The sequence below is a fragment of the Piliocolobus tephrosceles genome, chromosome 9 (assembly GCF_002776525.5).
Source record: "Piliocolobus tephrosceles isolate RC106 chromosome 9, ASM277652v3, whole genome shotgun sequence".
Taxonomy (NCBI): Eukaryota; Metazoa; Chordata; class Mammalia; order Primates; family Cercopithecidae; genus Piliocolobus; species Piliocolobus tephrosceles.
The window spans coordinates 125,039,604-125,055,486 of record NC_045442.1 but is presented as its reverse complement, the minus strand read 5'-3'; the positions used below and the strand labels follow the sequence as shown (position 1 = coordinate 125,055,486).

Here is a 15,883-nt window from a genome sequence, read left to right as displayed (position 1 = left end):
AACTTTCTAATTTAGCTTAAGGAGGTGAAGGTGTGAGAACAAGCTTGTGGTAAGGGGGAGGGAACAAGTCATACTGGACATGAGTGGCTAAAGTTTGGTCACTGCCATTGTAGAATTCCCTCTGCGCCGAGAACCCCAGAACCGTATGTTTCTGTGTGCTGTTCTGGGATTGTTGGGGTCTAGTTATAAATGAAGCCCCATTGTTGACAATTGCTGCTAACGTTTCTCTCTCTCTTTCTCTCTCTCTTTCTTTCTTTCTTTTTTTTTTTTTTTTTTTGAGACAGAGTCTCTCACTGTGTTGCCCAGGTTGGAGTGTAGTGGTGTGATCTCGGCTCACTGCAACCTCCACCTCCTGGGTTCAAGAGATTCTCCTTCCTCAGTCTCCCAAGTAGTTGGGATTACAGGTGCTGCCACCACGCTCGGCTAATTTTTTGTATTTTTAGTAGAGATGGGGTTTCACCATATTGGTCAGGCTGGTCTCAAATTCCTGACCTCAGGCGATCTGCCCAACTCGACCTCTCAAAGTGATGGGATTACAGGCATGAGCCACCAAGCCTAGCCTCTTTTCTTCTTTTGAAAAAGGAATGGACCACTTTATAGAATACTTGGCAAATAAATCTGTGGGAATCAAATATTTATTAGGGTATAGCCATTTGGATTCTTGATATGATTGACCAGACATACAATAAGTGCAAAATACAAAGATTCTTCTTTTTCAAGCATTTAATTGAATTTTTTATTTCAATAGTTTTTTTAGGGTACAGGTGGTTTTTGGTTACATGGGTAAGTTCTTTAGTGGTGATTTCTGAGATTTTGGTGCACCCATTACCTGAGCAGTGTGCACTGTACCTGCTGTGTAGACTTTTGTCCCTCAGGCCCCTCCCACCCTTCCCCTTGAGTCCTTAAAGTCCATCATTTCATTTTTATGCCTTTGCATCCTCATAGCTTAGCTCCCACTTATAAATGAAAACATATGATGTTTGGTTTTCCATTCCTGAGTTACTTCACTTATAATGATGGCCTCCAACTCCATCCAAGTTGCTGCAAAAGACATTATGTCATTCCTTTTTATGACTGAGTAGTATGCCATGGTGTATATAGACCACATTTTCTTTATCCACTCGTTGATTGATGGGCACTTAAGTTGGTTTCATACTTTTGCAATTGTGAATTGTGCTGCTATGAGCATGCATGTGCAAATGTCTTTTTCATAGAACGACTTTTTTTCCCTTTGGATACACACCCAGTAGTGGGATTGCTGGATTGAATGGTAGTCCTACTTTTGGTTCTTCAAGGAATCTCCACACTGTTTTCCGTAGTGGTTGTACCAGTTTACATTTCCACCAGCAGTATGAAAGTGTTGTCTTTTCACCACATCCATGCCAACATCTATTATTTTTTGACTTTCGTATTGTGGTCATTCTTGCAGGAGTAAGGTGGTAAGATTCTTCTTCTTATTTCACTCTGGGATTTGGTCATTTTATAGCCTGACCTGGTCAGCAGGTTCAACTTTCCTTTTGATAAATTCGCCATCACGGGCACCACTCCTGAAATGTATTCTTAAAGGAAATACAAGTTTGGGACACTAGAGGTCTCCACTTCACCATATAACCAAGGTTATCTCAGGGACACCTGCCAAGCACAATTTCCATGGCAACATGAAATAGGTGGCTTGTCCTTAAGTGGGAGGAGGAGAGGGTTGAGGAGGAAGACAGGGTGACAGCAGGGGCAGTTAAAAGTGGGTAGTTTCCGATTTCTGTTGGGTGGATGTCCTCCGTTGTTATTTTGAAATACAGACTGAAATTTGAGTAGGCTTTGCTGGAGTTAGATTTTCCACTTGTTTTTCAGATTTGTATCTTTGCTTGGACACCCCAAGCTTCTTAAAGCCTGCAGCACTGGAAAAAAACCAAACCCAAAACAAAAAACAATAGCCGCGTGGTGATTACTACATGCACCTGCAGAGAAATTCTTTTCTTTCTAGATTTTACTTTGATAGCCCACATTTCAAGTTCAATTTCAGTCAGACCCCAAATTCGAATTGACATAACCGTTCTGATGTTCAGAATGCATGCAATCTGAAATGATGCTAGTGTGATGCTCAGAATGTATCGATCCATCCATGCTTGTCCTGGCATCTTCCCCGATGGTGGCTGCCTTAGACCCTGAGCTTCCAGTGTTGACTTAGTGGGACGATAGAGTGGCCACGTGAACATCCAGGTGAGAGTATCCAGCCAGGTGAGCAGCCAGGACATGTGCTGGGAGAAGGGAAGCAGTGAGTTCTGTTGGAGTCTTCCTCTCACTCCGTGGCCCTTGGCTCTCCAGTGGCTGAAGTAACTTCAGATTTTTAATGTCCTTCCTACGTCTCCGGCTTCTCAACACTGCTTGCTCCCAGCGAAAGTCCCTTCACTTCCACCATCTTCCAGAGGCATGCCTTTTTTCACCATCTCCCAGAGGCGCATCTCCTTCCACCATCTCCCAGACACGCATCTCCTTCCCCCACCTCCCAGAAGTGTGCCTTCTTCCACCCTCTCCTGGAGGTGCGCCTTCCTCCGTCATCTCCCAAATGCCCGTCTTCTTGTCTTATGAACCTCCTCAGGCTTCTCCAAAATTCGTTTCTTCTGAAAGCGTATTTGACAGCAAGAGTTCTAACCGACTTTTTCCAAATAGCAACATCCTTGTTTTAAAATTCATTACATGTTGCTGTTTGTATTTTAAAATAATCACCTGTGAAGTCACAGAACCTTTGGATGTATTAAAAAGAAAGGAAAGGATGCATCTCTAAAACCTCTGAGGCTTGGAAAAAAATTCTTAGATCACTAAACTTTCTTGACATTCATCTCCTGCCAGAGGACGCTTGTGAACGACAAAGAGCTAACAGGGAAGGCTTGGGACGCTGGTGAGAATCCGTGCTCCTTCATGACAGAGGTCAGTCTGGGCCAGCTCTGATGTCCCCAAGGCAGAAGCAAAGCAAAGTCTGGTTCCTTCTTTGTTTCTATCCTTTCCTCCCCTGCTTTCTCCCCCTCTCATGTGTTACTACAGGAAAGAGGAAGGAAAACCTGCCCACCACTCCTTAAGAGACTTTCCCAATCCTCACCCAACCCGTGGCTTTGAGCTCAGGAGCCCTCAGTGCTCCTCTCCACCGAAACTCCTGTGGCTCATTACAGGACCATAGAGTCAGAGGGAGGCCTGCGGACTGGTCCATCATAACTGAAACCGCAGGCTCAAAAACCCTCTAAATGTGTCTGATAAAGTTATATTGCCTGTGCTTTTTCTGTCCCAGCTCAAGGAACTGCCAACCTTCCAGGGAGAGAGCCTGTCTGTCTGTCTATCAATCAATCATCTATCTACATACCTACCTGTCTATCAATCAATCTATCATCCATCTATCTACCTATATATCATCTATCTATTCTGTCGATCATCTGTCTCCATATTATTTGTTTATCCATCTATCACTCATCCATCCATCCATCTGTCCATTCATTTATCTTATATCTATATCTATCTTATCTAACATCTATCTATCTATCTATCTATCTATCTATCTATCTACCTACCAATCATTTATCTACCTATCAATCTATCATCCATCTATCTCTATCTATGTATCATCTATCTATCAATCATCTACCTCTGTATTATTTTTCTACCCATCTATCATCCACCCATTCGTCCATTATCTCCTTTCTATATCTATCTTATCCACTGTCTATCATCTATCTATCTATCTATCTATCTATCTATCTATCTATCTATCTCTATTTCTATCTTTGTATTTATCATCAAATCTATTTGTGTGTGTGTGTACATATGTGTATACGTGTGTGTACATATACATTAAGTGTTTGTGTATTCAAAGTAATAAATACACATCTTTTAAAAACCCTGTAGCTGTTTCTCCTTACTATATCTTAAGTAGATTTGTGTTTTGCTCTTTCCTAATGTTTAAATTTTGAGATGATGTTAGGGCTTCCTGTTGAGGAAGATGATAATTTATTTAATCAGTTCCCCATACACATACCCTCCGTGCTCTCCCATTTTCTCAGTCAGGTTATAACTCTCAGTTCGATTAATTTGGCATTTACATCATCACTACTCACAATGGATCCATTTAATGTATTATAATTATCTTTGCATTTTTGAACAAAGTATTCTTTTATTTGGAATTAATAAAGTAGTTATTAATATGCTTGGGTTTCTGTGTATCACCCACTCTCAAATCTCTGACAGAACCGAAATCTTCTCTTTTTTTTTTTTTTTTGAGACAGACTCTTGTTCTGTCGCCCAGGTTGGAGTGCAGTGGCGCCATCTTGGCTCATTGCAACCTCCACCTCCTGGGTTCAAGTGACTCTCCTCAGTCAGCCTCCTGAGTGGCTGGGATTACAGGTGCATGCCACCATGCCTGGCTAATTTTTGTATTTTTAGTAGAGATGGGGGTTTCGCCATGTTGACCAGGCTGGTCTTTAACTCCTGACTTCAGGTGATCTGCCCTCCTTGGCCTCCCAAAGTTCTAGGATTACAGCTGTGAGCCACCATTCCTGGCCGAAAGGTAGAATCCCACTCTGTCACCCAGGCGGGAGTATGCAGTGGTGCAATCTTGGCTTGCTGCAATCTCTGCCTCCCAGGTTCAAGCGATTCTCCTGCTTCAGCCTCCTGAGTAGCTGGGATTACAGGTGCGCACCACCATGCCTGACTAATTTTTGTGTTTTTAGTAGAGATGGGGTTTCACCATGTTGATCAAGCTGGTCTTGAACTCCTGACCTCGTGATCCACTCACCTATGCCTCAAAATCTCCTTTTAATACACTTAAACACACCATGCCTTTGAATCTGTGTGCTGGGTTTCTTCCCTGAGGGAGCTTTGTGTGGACACTCCACTCCCTTGCTGTCTGACTGGGTGTTCTCTAGACTTTACCACTATGGCACGGCTGCTGGTGTTAACTTCTTTTCATAATCACTGCATGAACTTCCTTTGTTTCAGTCACTCTTCCATGGGATCCTTAGTTTCCAGGTTCCTGTGTCTTTGTCTCTCTTGCTTCAGTTCCCTCCCCTGAGACAACCTATTTCTTCACTCCCACTTTTTTGGTAAAATATATCCTCTCAACAGCAGGTACACAGAGGATAATTTTTTTGAGAAATTGTTTGTCTGAAAGTGTCTTTGTTATATTTTAACATTTGAATCATAGATTGGCTAGTTACAGAATTGTATGTTCAAATTTATTTTCTCTTGGAATTTTGAAGACATCGTTCCAGTGTCTTGTAACTTTCTTTGTTACTATGAGCAATCCAATACCATTTTCCTGATCCACTGTGTGTGTCCTCTTTTGCTTTTTATGGGAGGCTTTCAGAACAACTTCTCTCTCTCTCATCACTAGTGTTCCGACATTTTTAAAAATTATATTCTTTGGTGTAGATCTTTTTTTCATTTGTTTTATTGGACACCAAATAGTCTGTTCACACTGAAAACCTATGTATTTCAGTTCTGGGAAGTTTTCTTGTACTATGTCTTTCATGATTTCCTCCCCTCTGATCTCTTTTTTCTCTCTAATTATTATTAATTAGACACTGGATCTCAGAACTGAAATTTTAATTTGTTTATCTATTTTCCCAACATTTTTTAGCTCTAGTTTTTAATCTATTTTTTAGGAAGTTTCTTTAACATTCTGAATTTTTATAGCCCCTGGTCTAGTTCATGGATGTAATGTGAATGTAATACGACCTTAGTGTTTCTGAAGATAATAATTGTTGTAGCCTGGGCATGGTAGCTCATGCCTGTAATCCCAGCACTTTGGGAGGCTAAGGGGGAAGGATCCCTTGAGCCCAAGAATTTGAGACCAACCTGGGTAACAAAGTGAGACCCTGTCTCTACAAAAACTCAAAAAATTAATCAGGCATGGTGGTGCGCATTTGTGGTCCCAGCTACTTGGGAGGCTGAGATGGGAGGATCACCTGAGCCCAGGAGGTGGAGGCTGCTGTGAGCTGTATTTGTGCCAATACACTCCACCCTGAGTGACACAGTGAGGTCCTGTCTCAAAGAAAGAAAAATTCAGTTTTTTCATCTCAGCTACATTTCAAGCCCATGATAGCCCCATGTGGCTAGTGGCTACCATACTGTGCAGTGCAGGGGTGGTACATTTCCATCACAGCAGAAAGTTCTGTTAGATGGTGTCAGAATTCAGAGTTTGTGGTGCATTTTGTTCATGACTTCATTTCCACCAATGATATTAATTTGTCGTGTGCTATAAGAAAGAGCCTAGGTGCACTTAAGCATTTTGACAAATTGAATGACATCAAGACACACTGCACAGCTGGCTCTTCCTTGATAGTTCCAGTAGAGAACGTGGTGCATAGATCGAGTCACTGCACCACGTGTGCTCATCTAACCATGCTGAACTCAGAAGGAACCCCACCATGGTAGTTAAGACACATTGACATGGAAGGTAGTAGTTTAGTTTTAGCCTTGTAATATCATCATCACCATAAAATCAGTCTTGTTGCTGTCAGTGTTATTACTTCTGTAGTTTTCTTTGTATTAACTTTTACAAATTGTATCTTGCTTTTTTAGCTGTATAAGAAAAATAAAGTAGAACTTTTTATTTGTTCATTCTTCATATTTAGGTTTGATACCCCCCTCTTTGTGATCAATCAGATAGAATTATTTTTCCTATGAAAGTGGTCTCTAAATGATTTATGTTGGGATGCAGCAGTAAAATAACAATACTGTGTTAGTGGGTGCCTGTTCCACATTGGGCACTCTTGCAAATGCTTTGCATAGATGATGTTATTCACTTCTCATATGGTTTGTGAGGCCAGCACTATTACTGTCCTTATTTTATTTTATTTTATTTATTTTTTGTCTTTATTTTTTGGTCTTCATTTTAGAAAGGAGGAGACTGAGGCTGAGTGTTTAAGTGACTTGTCCAAGGTTATGCACCATATCAAGGGTGAAGTTGGGTGTGACCCGGGCAGCCTGACTCCATAACCCACTTGCTCTCCCTCCCCTTATGGTGACAGAGGGACGAGCTTTGTCATCAAATGGGCTTGGGATCTAGTTCCAGCTCTTCTTCTATGATTCTGGGCAAGATATGTAACCTTTCCAAACCTCAGTGTCCTTACTGATAAAATGGGGACAATGATGCTGTCCTCAGAGACTGTTGTCGGGGGTTAAATGAGGTAATATACACAAAGCACTTCACCCAGTATCTGGTAATTGCAAGAATTTTCCAAGAGGAATACTGAGCTCTCCTCCTGCCCTCCGGGAGTAGGGCAGTTGGTGCATTCCGATAGCATATTTTATAGTCAAAGCTTCATCCTCAGTAGACTGAAGAAACTACATGGAAGGCAGAAGCTGGGGGCAGAAAACAGGTTCCCTGGCCGGGCATTTCCTTCCTGTCCTCATGGTGAGACATCATTGATCACTGTGGTCACTGCGCCTCTCAGATGACCCCCTGGTGGGAGTTGCTGCCAACCTCTGAGGATCTTCTCAGACAGTGAGTTGGGTGCTGTACAGAAACAACCTTGGGTGGCGCCTACTCCATTTGCAAATATCTCTTGACTCTGAGAGTTTGGCCCAGCTCTTCACTACGCATATTTCAGAGGACAAATAGAGGCAGGAGGCATCCCTGGGCAGCAGCAGCTGGCGTGGTCAGCAAAGGCCTCGTGCAGGAGGCTGGTGCTACAGCCAGGCCTGGCATCGGTTGGCTTTGGGGTTGTTTATGAGATGTGCTGGCCCTTTCAGGCTGGTAGGAGAGAATGAGTAAAAGTCCTAGAGCAGGAGCAGACATCAGGCATGTAGGGAACAATGAACCAGCCAGCCTGGTGCTCACAGCAGTGTGGTGTCTTGCTGTGATATACACACACAGGCACACGCATGCCCCAGAGACACACTCAGTCTCTTTGGGTTTAGGACTTACTTAGGACACAGGGAGAAACAAGGAAGTCAGGGCTCCTCCCCTCATCACTGACCCTCCAGGAGACTGAGCAGATGGCACTGAGGGAAGGAGAGCGGCCAGTGGCTTAATTCCCTCCACTGCATTCGGCTGGGGGCTGCTGCCCATGAGGATGGCTCCCTGAGTCAGAGAGAACAACACAGGACTGACTGGAGGGCTGCCTGCAAGACTCCCAGCACCTTGGGGACCCCTCAGTAACTCCGGGAAGTGAGAGCAACTTACTGGAAGTTGCTGGTCTTAGCCCTCCTTGAGCCACCCACAGTGCGGTGGCAGGATGACCCTGTGTCTCTGCTGTTGTGACCGCCCCTACCTCCTGGCTTCTGCTGCCCATCCCTTTGGTTGCCTTGTGGCCTTTACCAAATGCCTTTTCTCTTCGCCAACTGTTTCTGCCTCTGTCTAAAATCCTTCAGGAGAGAGGACCTGACACCCAAGTCTGGTTAACCCTGTAGTGCCTGTAGGACGAAGCACTTTCTACCAGGCATTCTCGTGTGCCAGGTGCCACACAGACAGAGGATTGTAGAGAGGTGCTCACCCACATCCTATTCACCCACTCAATCAACAAATGCGCATGATGGCGGAGTGTCTGCCAGGGTGGCAGGCTCGGTGGTAAAGAGCATGGTCCCCCACATGCAAGAAATCTCCTGTGGAGCTGTGGCACCAAGAGCAACATCCCTGTCGCTCTAGGGCTCGTCTGTGTGTAAACAAGCGAAATTCTCGGGACAAAGCCAAACCAAACCAACACCTTTATTATTTGCGCCCACCATCCATTCAGACCTGCTGTGTGCGGCTCATTCTTCCAAACTTTGGCTGAAATCTCAAAGGTCCCGTGAGCTTCCCGGTGACATTAGACATGTCCTTCAGTTGCTCCCTCAAGACTCATTTCTGCAACTTACATGTGCAGTGCCATGAATAATTGAAAACCGATTTAAAGTTGACCCTGTCCTCTCATCTAGTTCAAGAGGCCAGTGCTGGTGGCTTGCAGTGGGGAAGGCACGTGGTCAGCGTACATTTTCCATCTGCCCATGCTCAGTCCTCTCCTTCCGCAGGCCGATGACCATGGTTTCTGCTCCCTCCCCCAAGTTAAGAAAGGACAGAGAAAGAGGAGAGAGGTGGCAGGAGAAGCCTTCCTTGATTTGCACTGTTGTGAGTGGGTTCTGGGATGTTCCGGGTCTGTGGGTGTTTAAGGCTGACACTTCCTCTCGTGGGCATCCTTGATGGGTCCATCGGAGACAGAGGCTCTGAGAGCTCGGACCCCTGCCTGCATTTTTATAATGTAACAAAGGCATTTCTTCTTCTCTGGCTGGTTTGTGACTTCTTCCTTTCCCCTAAGCGTGGTCTTGCTGGACAGGATCTGAGAAAACCCTGGTCAACGATCTCTCTGTGGACAGCCTCACGTGCACAGGGAGCCCTCTCTGTGGACAGCCTCTCGTGCACCAGGCTCTCTCTCTCTCTGTGGCCAGCCCCTCTTTCACAGGGAGCCTGTCTCTCTCTCTCTGTGGCCAGCCTCCCCAGCCTCTTGTGCACAAGAAGCTCTCAGGCCTCATTTGTCAGCACATGCAGAAGTGGTAAAGCATCTATCTGAAGAGCCAAACTCTCAGTCCGTATCTTCCAAAAAGAAGCACTGGTCTCTCTTTTTCCAAAACCTTTAACTACGCCTCAAGATGAAGTTCTCATTTCTATTGGCAAGGTTGAGTCTAGGCTAAGGAACAATGTGGAGGGGAACTGGGAGTGGTGGTGAGAGGACCGGGATTGAAGAGGCTGGCCCCCTGTGCCATTTTCCCTAGAAGCAGGACGGGTAAGCCCGGTGTGGCCCTGAACTAGGGAGTCCACTTAAAACTCTACTGAACAATAATCATTAGATGCTGATGAACGGATGTTGCTGAAACCCTGCACTCTGGAATGAAGCAAGATCTGATGCGAGGAGTTCTGGGTTCAAGTCTCCACTGCTCAACCTTCTAGTGTAACCTTTTATGATCTCCCTGGGCCTCAGGTCTCTCACTTATTTTTTATTTAATTTTTTTTTGAGATGGAGTCTTGCTCTGTTGCCCAGGCTGAAGTGCAGTGGCATAGTCTCAACCCACTGCAACCTTCGCCTCCTGGGTTCAAGTGATTCTCCTGCCTCACCCTCCTGAGTAGCTGGGATTACAGGCACATGGCACCATGCCCTGCTAATTTTTGTATTTTTAGTAGAGATGGGTTTCACCGTGTTGGTCAGGCTGGTCTCAAACTCCTAACTTCGTGATCCACCCATCTTGGCCTCCCAAAGTGCTGGGATTACAGGCATGAGTCACTGCACCTGGCCAGGCCTCTCCCCTATTAAATAGGGATATTAATAAGCAATTTCAGAGGACCCCTGAAAGAATAGAAGGGAGTAATAAGTACTTCTCACACTCAGAAATACGAAGCAAATAGTAACCTTGTTAGTCAGCTGATAGATTCACACAGGTGACATTTATTAAAAACAAATAATGAGGCCTGTAATCCCGGCACTTTGGGAGACTGAGGCAGGAGGATCACTTGAGTTCAGGAGTTCAACATCAGCCTAGGAAACATAGGGAGACCCTGTCTCTAATTCAAAAAAATAAAAAGAAAACAAACAAAACCAGATGATGAATAGACATTATTTTGGTCTGGTGGAGGGGGTAAAAGTTGTGTTGGTTCCTGTTTCTAAGAGCCCACAGTCTTCACTTATTTTTCTCCTGGTGGAGGTCCTGTTGGGGTCTCTGAGTGTCAGGAGGATGCTGGGTGCTGGGGCAGGGGTATGTGGGACCCCAGAGTGAGGAGAGGATGGTTGGAAGGCAAGTGGGGTAGAGCTGCCCCCAGGCCTGCAGCGAGTGGAATCCATGAGTGTCTGTTGTGGAAAGTGTTGCTCACTGACCTTTCAGCTTCGCAGGATTTTGATTCAGATTAGAACCAGAAAGTGCTCTAGTGAGAAAGGACTTTAGATAGCATCTTCACCAACCCCATCACTTGGAGGCCCCGAAAGATGAAATGCCTTGTTGAGGGCTTCACAGCAAATGCAAAGCAGAGCAGAGATCAGAACAGAACAGGGGCTCCCTGCTCTCCACTGGCCCATCCAGGGCCTTGAAGGACCCTCTCCCTCCTTCAAGCAGGCGAATTTGGTAAACATGTGTGAGTATTTTCATTTGGATCAAGGGGAGGACAAGTGTCGCCTTCTCACGTAACTAGAGGTCTGTAGTCATGGTGCTATTTTCAGAACAAAGGGCCCAGACACCTGAATGGACACATCTGAAGACAGGTGCCCATCTCCATCTCCTTAAATGAGGTTACTCATGTTCATTTTAGGGGAATGTCTATTTTAAAAAAATCACAAGAGCTCCATGTAGTCGGGAAAATGTCCCAGCACACCTGCAGACTGTCAACAATCTGCTTATATTATTCTATTTTAAATATAATATCTAAAGTTATTTCCAGCCGTGTGATGAAGTAGGCTAGTGACTCTGAATATTATGCAGACTTGCTTTTCTTACGATTGCCTTAAGATCACCTGACTTCCTCACCCTTTGGCTTACTCTACTCCTGCCTCAGCCTCCCAGGTAGCCTCCCAGGTAGCTGAGATTACAGACACCTGCCACAACGCCTGGCTAATTTCTGTATTTTAGTAGAGACAGGGTTTCATCATGTTGGCCAGGCTGGTCTCGAACTCCTGACCTCAGCTGATCGGCCCCCATTGGCCTTCCAAAGTGCTGGGATTACAGGCATGAGCCATTGTGCCCAGCCAATCCCCCAATTATAAAACATCATCTCAATGCTAGCTACATTTTGAGGACTGACACAGCAGAAGCAAGTTCTTGTGGGGGACAAGCGGGGAAGTAAATGATTAAGAGGACTATTTTTTTTTTTTAATTCCATTTTTACACATCCACCTGTTTGTCATTAAGTCACAACATTTTATCAAAATATACACACAGCACAAATACTTTTAAAATGTATGGTTGGAATTCTCATTAAACTCGACTGACTGCTGCAAACAGCATGCACGGGTCATTGATCTTGAATGATGCCTACGGAGGGGCTTAAGAGTCATGAAATCACCAGTCATGGCACGAGAAGGGGCTGAGGTTCTTTTCCCAGGAGACTTATGCATGTCATTTATTTTCCTGTTATAATGTGAGGATGGCAGTGAACGACTCCACCGACACTGGAGTCTGCTGAGAATGGGCGGATAGAAAGGTTTAACTGGCAAGGGTGAAATGATACTATCTTTGGGGAGCTCTAAATATCATTTCTATCTTGACAAGATAACCAGCGAAGGTGTCTAGCAAACCTTTCTCTCACTTTCCACTGTCCTCTTGACCATGGATTTCATGGTTAATCAGGATGAATGGATTTGTAGATCTCAAGTTACAAGGTATGTTTGTTGTAAAGAATTCCCATAAAAACCTATCCAGGGTTGGTCCCCAGCCGTGTACACATCCACAGATAGGAATAGAATAAAACGGGTTAGTGATTACTCGTCTACGGCTGAGTGAGATCCACTACGAGACCAGGCAATGGGGCCGTTTCAGTCTTGAGATGTCTGTACTCCGTTTGCCCCCGATTCAACAAGCATTTCATTGATCAGCCGTTGGAGCCCAGGTGAAGAGTCATAATTTATTTCAGTATCAAGTTTTGAAACCTTTCCGAGTGCAGAGACCCATCTTTCAAGTAAATAACTATGGTTAGTAATGACCTAACTTCAGGAGCGTCTGTGAGACATGTCAGGAGACGAGACACAGGGCATCGTCATTAGTGAAGTGGACTTGGTTTCTGCTACAGATAAAAGTCCCATGGGGGGCGAACGGGTCTGAGCCTTTATTGTTGAGTGTTTCTTTCCTTTTCCGAGTTGAAAAAGGAACCCAAGCAGTGTCTCTTGAACCAGCCCCCAGGGGGAAGGCAAATTTGTTCCTGTCTCTGTAGGGGCAAGATTCAGGATATCAGCCGCTCCATCCCGGGGTTCATGAAGGAAAAGTTCCTGAACATATTCTGGTCCATGCTGTTGATCAGCGCCCTGTCGGCGAATGATAGCCGAGGCTTCTCATTTAAGAATTCTTTGTCGAAATTGCTGCAGTCGTATGGTGATTTCTTGGTCAGAGTTTAAGGGAAGAAAGAAAGAGAAGCAAAATCAGTCAGTAAGTTCATGATTTTCACTTTTGTTATCTAGGCTGTGATCTGCGTATGGCAAAATTGGTGTTTGCAGAGACACTAAATAGGGGCAGTGCTTATAGATGACCATGCACAGTTCTCATTGAACATGGCTACAATCCTGTGTCCTTGGCTTAATAATAATACAAATTCATAAATTCACAGAAAGACTACCACTGTAGACATTCAAATGGGATCTAATGTTTCTAATTAATGGTTTACATGAAGCAGGGTTGGTGACCTTTGAAAAAGTGATCCACCTGAATTTGACCTCTGTCTTTTTAGTTTGCATGGAACACAAGGTGGGGATAAGGGATGGTGGTGGGGAGAGGGAGTGAGGGGGTATGAACGGAGGGATGGGAAGAGAGAAGGATTTTCACAATTACATATTCCTGTTCTTTTATCGACATTCTTGGCTGTTGTCAGTCCCCTGGCCTTGTATTTTATTAGTAAACGTCTTGGGCTGTCTTTTTTAGGCAACACAGACTGGGACAGAGTCCTTTCAGACCACGTGGCGCATTGGTTTTCATGGCAAAAAAACCAAAACCAAACAAAACAACAGAGAAAGGGAAAGCAAACATCTGTTTCATACATGCTGTTCAGTATGGTGGTCAATTCAGTGTCCCAAGACTGAGAACAACCATGATCAACAGAAAGTCCTATGAGCCCAGAGATGCGAAACGAAGAGCCAGGCCCCTCCCACCTTCCAAGGGCCCTGGGGTTATGAGGTCAGCAGCAGCCCAGACCACAGGTCAGGGAAAGTTTCCTACTGGCAGAACTGGGAATGTCCTTTAGGGTAAGCTTAGATCAAAGTTTTGATTTTTATGTGCAAAATATTGAGTCGATTTTAATCTGCAGTGGAAGGTGAGACATGGTTTAATAGCCCTGATAGCTAAAAACAAGGTACAATTTTTATTTTCTCACAAATGATTAACCCATGTATTAGATGTCGTACTATCACAAATAGTTAGAGTGCTTGAGGCCGGCCTGTTGGGCCCTTGGAACGTCCCTGGAGGTTGGGGCAGATGTTGAGAACAACTATTCTTGCCCTGGGAACGAGATGCACCTGCTTCTTCTGGCCATTCACTATCACGACTAATAGCCTGTGCGTTCTCGGGGGTGGACTCTGTTGGGAAGTCTATGAGCCTGGCCCGCTTTAGTGCACAGATGGCCCATGTCTACCCAGGCAGTCACTCCAGTATTCCCAGCAATCACGGGGAATGGTTAAGGCTGGCAGACCCACCACTTTGCTCTACTCTTTTAAAAATTAGTATTTTTAGAAATTGTGATATTCATAACTTCAAATGTGCTTTCTTAATGACTTTGTTGTTTTTCTAAAAAGTTTTATTTTTGGAGACAGTGTCTCACTCTGTCACCAGGCTGGAGTGCAGCAGTGTGATCCCAGCTCACTGCATCCTCTTGGGCTCAAGTGATCCTCCTGTCTTGGCCTACTGAGTAGTTTGAACTACAGGCGTGCACCACCGATCCCACTTAATTTTGTATTTTTTGTAGAGATGGAGTTTCGCTATGTTGTCCAGGCTAGTCTCAAACTTCTGGGCTCAGGCAATCCTCCCGCCTCAGCCTCCCGAGTAGCTGGGATTACAAGTGCCCGCAACCATGCCAGCTAATTTTTTTTTTATTTTTAGTAGAGACACGGTTTCACAAAGTTGGCCAGGCTGGTCTCGAACTCCTGACCTCAGGTGATCCACCCACCTCGGCCTCCCACAGTGCTAGGATTACAGGTGTGAGCCGCCATGCCCAGCCCAACCTTGCTTTATTTATTTTTATTTTTTATTTTTATTATTTATTATTATACTTTACATTCTAGGGTACATGTGCATAGCGCGCAGGTTTGTTACATATGTATACTTGAGGCATGTTGGTGTGCTGCACTCATCAACTCGTCAGCACCCATCAATTCATCATTTATATCAGGTATAATTCCCAGTGCAATCCCTCCCACCTACCCCTTCCCCATGATAGGCCCCGGTGTGTGATGTTCCCCTTCCCGAGTCCAAGTGATCTCATTGTTCAGTTCCCACCTATGAGTGAGAACATGCGGTGTTTGGTTTTCTGTTCTTGTGATAGTTTGCTGAGAATGATGGTTTCCAGCTGCATCCATGTCCCTACAAAGGACACAAACTCATCCTTTTTTATGGCTGCATAGTATTCCATGGTGTATATGTGCCACATTTTCTTAATCCAGTCTGTCACAGATGGACATTTGGGTTGATTCCAAGTCTTTGCTATTCTGAATAGTGCCACAATAAACATATGTGTGCATGTGTCTTTATAGCAGCATGAGTTATAATCCTTTGAGTATATACCTAGTGATGGGATGGCTGGGTCATATGGTACTTCTAGTTCTAGATCCTTGAGGAATCGCCACACTGTTTTCCATAATGGTTGAACTAGTTTACAATCCCACCAACAGTGTAAAAGTGTTCCTATTTCTCCACATCCTCTCCAGCACCTGTTGTTTCCTGACTTTTTAATGATTGCCATTCTAACTGGTATGAGATGGTATCTCATTGTGGTTTTGATTTGCATTTCTCTGATGGCCAGTGATGATGAGCATTTTTTTCTTGTGTCTGTTGGGTGTATGAATGTCTTCTTTTGAGAAATGTCTGTTCATATCCATTCCCCACTTTTTGATGGGGTTGTTTTTTACTTGTAAATTTGTTTGAGTTCTTTGTAGGTTCTGGATATTAGCCCTTTGTCAGATGAGTAGATTGCAAAAATTTTCTCCCATTCTGTAGGTTGCCTGTTCACTCTGATGGTAGTTTCTTT

The 15,883-nt window shown here is 44.5% G+C and overlaps 1 protein-coding gene across 7 annotated transcripts in view; it reads right to left on the bottom strand.

The window, feature by feature from the left end:
- Positions 1-11,796: 11,796 nt before the first annotated feature.
- Positions 11,797-15,883, bottom strand: part of PRKCQ (protein kinase C theta) — a 160,029-nt gene continuing 155,942 nt past the window's right edge. For 3 of the 7 annotated variants that reach the window (XM_026454801.2, XM_026454799.2, XM_026454798.2), the window contains one exon: positions 11,815-13,033. In XM_026454801.2, the coding sequence (XP_026310586.1) occupies positions 12,878-13,033 (156 nt within the window). In that variant the 3' untranslated portion in view covers positions 11,815-12,877. Of the gene's footprint in view, positions 13,034-15,883 lie in introns of all 7 variants that reach the window. The other 4 variants (XM_026454796.1, XM_026454797.1, XM_026454803.1 and 1 more) reach the window with 3 other exon arrangements.